The sequence below is a fragment of the Dasypus novemcinctus genome, chromosome 10 (assembly GCF_030445035.2).
Source record: "Dasypus novemcinctus isolate mDasNov1 chromosome 10, mDasNov1.1.hap2, whole genome shotgun sequence".
In the NCBI taxonomy this organism is placed as follows: domain Eukaryota; kingdom Metazoa; phylum Chordata; class Mammalia; order Cingulata; family Dasypodidae; genus Dasypus; species Dasypus novemcinctus.
The window spans coordinates 100916777-100922465 of NC_080682.1; the positions used below are offsets into that span (position 1 = coordinate 100916777).

The following is a 5689-nucleotide window of genomic DNA, read 5'->3' on the forward strand; positions in this document are numbered from 1 at the left end:
TGATATATGTTGGGTATTTTTATAGTGTTGTAGAGAAGTCGGGTGTATGCGGTATCGAAGGCTAGGACACGAGAACTCTGAGAAGGAAGTTGATTTATTTCAACCAGCTGGACTTGGCGGACTCCTGTCCTAATAAAAACCGAGCCCCAGATAGAATTTTAGGTTCCCTTTTATACAGAAAAGATATAAGGGTTGGGATTTAAGTAGTGCCCTTTTGAAAGAAAATGACTTTCCTTGTTAGTTAAGTGTTTGTCTGAGTACTAGATAGGTTTTCAATTAAAGAACCCCCCACATTTCAGGTGAGCTTGAATTAGCATATCCTCCACATTTCAGGTGAGTTTGAATTAGCATATCCTCCACATTCCATCTGGATGCAACCTTGAATACACATTCAGTCTTACATCCTTTCTGAACATTCAAAGACTGTAGGGCCTATATTACTTATTTGGATTTCTAGAGACTAGTTACACTTGGAAACAATTTTGAATTTGTGCATAGGCTATATTAATAATAGCTACAGTTACAAACGTCATCTGAGGGAGTACTGAGTTCCTACCCAGGGAGCTCTGTCACATTCCCCAATGGAACAACAGTAATCCCCCAAGTGCAATGGCAAAGACCAACAAGGAAAAGTGGTCCAATAATGAGCCCTTGATACTGATGACTATGCTTATGAGCCTGTGTGCCTGAAATATGAACTAAGCCTAGAGTTGCAGAGTACATAAGAGTTACCTCCTGAAAGTCTCCATGTTGCTCAAATGTGGCCACTCTCTATGCAAAACTCAGCATGTAAATGCATTACCTTCCCCCAGTATGGGACATGATTCCTGGGGATGATCCTCCCTAGCACCGAGAGATTACTACCAATCACTAACAAGTGATGCAACTAGAAAGAGACCTTGACTCAGATTGGCAGATTATCTCAGCCTACATATTGGATCAAGTGTTAAAAACTGCTTTTTGACCTTAAATAAAAGGGGGAAGAGGCAAAGACAAATGAGTTTATATGGGTAAGAGTCTTCCAAAAAGAGTCCAGAGGTCATCAGAGGGGTCATACTTACACACACTTCAGCAGGACCCTAGAGAGCCAAAGTAGATAAAACCCAAGATGCTGGTTCTCCTGAAGGCTATGGAGATCCACAAGGTATATGGTCATGGCAGATGGATTTGGATCTCTGTGCCATGTCAGAGGGCCCTACTTTGGAATTTGTGCTCCTGAGTATGATGGAACTGGACTTAGATGTGACCTTCCTATTCGTCTCTTGTCACTTTTACTGAACCTGTGGTTGGTGCTAGGGATAGTGCATACTCAGGGGACTTGAATCTCTGGACTGGCCAGGTGCCAGCTGGGACCTGAGCCTCAGCAGAGTTGTGACTCCTACTCTCTGGTTCATTGAACTTACCCAGGTCAGCTAAGAGGGAGGTGAAGATGGTCACCCACCATACCAGGGAATCAAGAGTGCCAACAACAGCAAACAGAGGAATTGCATCCATCATCCATGTGGAATCTAAGCCCCTCTTGATCTAGAAGTCGAGTGGACATCATCATCCCAGTGTCCACAGAATGGAGGAATAGAGTATGGATTAGAGTAGACTTACTGATAATCTACTATAAAACTATTGTGACTAGTAATAGAAGAAATTGTAGCATTGAGTTTAAGAAATTGAACACAGTATTTGCTGAGGGCGGGGAGAGGGAAGAAGAGATGTGATATAGGGGCATTTAGGGGACTTTGAGTTGTCCTAAATGATATTGCAAGGTCAGATGTTAGACATTATATATCCTGCCTTAACCTACTGAATGTACTGGGGGAGAGCATGAACTACAGGGTAAACTTTTATCTATGTGGTGCAGCAGTGCTCCAAAATGTGTTCACTGAGTGTGATGAGTGTGCCACAATGATGGAGGAGGTTGTTGGTGTGGGAGGAGTGGGTTGGGGTGGTGGTGGGATATACAGAACTTCTTATATTTTTTATTGTAACATTTTTTTGTGATGTATATATCTTCAAAAAATACAATTTTTGGGGGGGTGGGAATGGGTTATATGGAAACCTCATGTTTTTTATGGGGTTTTTAAATGTTTTTTAATATAACATTCTTTGTGATCTATTAACTTTAATAAAAAAGGTATAAAAAATAAAATTAAAAAAAGAAATAAAAGGATAGTGAGAAAGTGATTTTACCCTATCACATTATAAATTTGTTAAAGTGGAACTACTTACTAAACGCTAGTAAAAATGCAGTAACTTTGGTACTGTTGGGCATTGCTGACAAGAGGTGAAAATTAGTAATAACTTCTCTAAATGCGATTTTCCTTTGCAATTTTTATCACCAAGTAATCTTCTTTATGGCTTACCAATACTTTCCAATTGTCTTAACAACAATTGATTTGATGTCTACTCGGTCCTGGGTCCTGGGCAAGGCAATAGAGAAACAAGCATGACTAAAAGGCCATTCCTACCTTTAAAGAACCCCAATAATGAGGGACAACCTGGCAAATAAAAAATCATAGTCCAATATAAAAGGAATTTTAAGAAACATGCCATCTTAATAAATAATTAAAAGATATACAATATAGCCATTAAAATTATTATGGATGTATAAATATATTGTCATGTAAATATGGTCACAACATAGAACTACATGAGAATACTATGTTACAGGAAATGCATAAGGTAGGAATATGTGGGTGTGTATATAGTTACAGTTACAGTTATAATGTAAGTAAGAATAATGATTTTATATAAAATCTGTAAGGATATACAACAAAATAACAGTAAATTTCTCCACGTGGTGGGATTTAGACAACTTTAATTTTCTTATTGCTTTTCTAAGAAGTCCATATCTGGAGAAAAGTAATTGTTTCAAAAAGAAGTATCAATAATGTGTTTTCTCCTAGAGGAAGTAGTGCCTCCCCTGAGATGAGATGGTTCATAATGACCTCAGGGAGTCAGTAACATCACACTGGACCTTGAAAGATGAATAGTGGGGAGGGGAGAGGTCATTCCAAGCAAACAGATCACTTAGAACAAATACACAAAGACATTTGAAAATATGGCTGAACACAGAAAAAATTAGAGGTGAACACTGTTTCCTGAGGGTGAAGCACAGATTCCATGAAAGTGATGTGGAAATCATTGCTGGAAAGGCTTGAAACAGATCGCTGTGTTCTATATCATTTTGAAAGACAGCTCCCCCAAAATAAAAAATTAGGAGCACCACTCCCTAAATGTCCTCTTAATGCTCATCCTACCTTCAGAACACATGTGAAGAAATGCAGGTTTTAAGTGGGTGTCCATAGATGTGGTGAGGTGTCTCACGGGTTGACATAACACAAGACAGAAAACTTACTATTTATCTAAAGGAGATGCAGTGGTAAATTGACTATTTCCAAAGTTAAGCTGAATTTTATAGAGTTAGACATGGCTATTAATAATGTCCATTCCCCCAATAATGAGCTGTAGGGAAGGTCCATCCACCCACAGGCTCAGATTTCAGTTTTATTAGAAAAGCTTGTCCTACAGCTTCAGGAAATTTGCTCCAGAGGACCTACTGGTCTTCTCTTGTTCACTTGTGGCAAAACGTATCTAATGGAGGGCCACAATTTCTGAGAAGTCAGTATCTGCCATCCCCAAAGTCATTTTTGCTTTGGACATAATACAGAAAGCACTTGGTCTCGTATCTGCTTAGTCTTGACTCCATAAATGATAGGATTCAGCAGGGGTGGAGCAAGCATGCTGACATTGGCCAGCAGGATATGGATATGTATTGGGATGTGGCGTCCAAAGCGCTGAGTGAGAACTGAGAAAATTCCTGGTCCATAAAAGAGAATGATGACACAGACATGTGAGCTGCAAGTGTTGACAGCCTTGTGGCGAGCTTCTTGGGAAGATATGTGGAAGACAGCATGGAGAATCAGAACATAGGAAGCAAAAATGAGGACAACATCCAAGATTACTGTGGACATTAATACAAAAAATCCATACCAGATATTTATGCGGATGTCATCACAGGAAACTTTGGCCAAGCCAATGTGTTCGCAGAAAGTGTGTGGGAGGATGTTGGTTCTGCAAAAGGTAAGCCTCTTCAGAAGAAATATCATGGGGAAAATTGTACAATGTGCTCTCAAAAAAATAGCGACACCTATTTTCCCAATCAGAGGGTGAGTGAGAATCATGGTGTATCTCAGTGGGTGACATATTGCAATATAGCGGTCAAATGCCATAATCAGCAATATGCCTGATTCAGAAATGAAGGATGAATGCTGGAAGTAGAGCTGGGCAATGCAGCCATTAAGAGAAATTTCCCTATAATTGCACCAGAAAATAGCCAAAGCCTTGGGTTCTGTGGTAGTGGCAAAGATAACGTCAACTCCAGCCAGCATAGAGAGAAAGAGGTACATGGGTTCATGGAGGCTGCTCTTAGTGAGGATAATGAAAATGAGCAGAACATTCCCAAGTAGGGCACAGATGTAGGATATGAAGAAGGGAATGGAAATCCACATGTGTAGATCTTCTCGGCCTGGAATGCCCAGCAGATAGAAGATTATGTGGTTAACACCAGTGTGGTTGAAGCCAGCCATTCCTGAGGCAGGCTAATGTGGACTTTCTTTTTCTACCAATAGAAACAAAGAGAAATAAAGTATATATATATTTGCCTTAGGTTTTCTGATTAAACATGTCAGATTAAATGGCTGCAGGTTAAATTTATCACTTTTTCTTTATAATACCCCACTTAAGTATAAGTAAAATAAGAACAAAAAAAAAAAAACACCTATAAACATAGAAAGAAAAAGAGAAGAGGGAAGATGGCAACAACATTTACAAATTTCAAAGCAGTTGGATGTCTACTGACTAAACAGATGTGAGGAAGCTAGCAGTTCCTAGAAGAAGACAAGAATGAAGATGATTTGTATTATACAATCCAGATAATTTCAAGAATGAGAGATAGGTACTTCTCTAAATAGGTATGGGGATGTGATGGAGAAAAGGAGAATTGGTTGAAAATGTACCTGAAGAACACTTGGACTCCTGGATCTCACTCACAAATCTGTCCAAGCAGTTACCATTTTCCTAATCTGGCAGAAAAATGGAGGTTTATTCTAAGGTACAGTTAAACCAGGAAAATCCCAAGGTACTAGACAGAGCTGTGCACAGCGGTATCATGCTAAATGCAGGGGCATTTTGGGGACTTGGAGTTGTCCTAAATGATATTGCAGGGACAGATGCTAGACATTATATATCCTGCCATAACCTACTGGATGGACTGGGGGAGAGTGTAAACTGCAATGTAAACTATAATACATGTGGTGCAGCAGTGCTCCAAAATGTATTCACCAAATGCAATGAATGTGCCACAATGATGAAAGAGGTTGTTGATGTGTGAGGAGTGGGGGGTTGGGAGATGGGGTATAATGTTACATTGTATTTTTTAATATAACATTTTTTGTGATCTATGTACCTTATTAAAAAGACAATTTAATAAAAAAATAAAAATAATTTATTGAAAAAAAAAAAGATAGAGAAAGTCATTTAAGAGTTCGAATACAGCAGGTCAACCCTTTCCCAGGAAGCTACTCAAAAAGAAGCACCACCAAAATGAGGGAATAAACCAAAAAGAAAGACGGGTTCCCACAAATGAGCTAAAAGAGATAAAATTTGGAAGGGGTATATAGAGCATGAGAGGGTG

At 39.1% G+C, this 5689-nt stretch overlaps 1 protein-coding gene across 1 annotated transcript; it reads right to left on the reverse strand.

Moving 5' to 3' along the window:
- Window positions 1–3638: 3638 nt before the first annotated feature.
- Window positions 3639–4583, reverse strand: LOC101430076 (olfactory receptor 52B4-like). Its single transcript, XM_004478404.2, has one exon. It carries the CDS (start codon window positions 4581–4583, stop codon window positions 3639–3641), a length of 945 nt encoding a protein of 314 aa, XP_004478461.1.
- Window positions 4584–5689: the final 1106 nt, after the last annotated feature.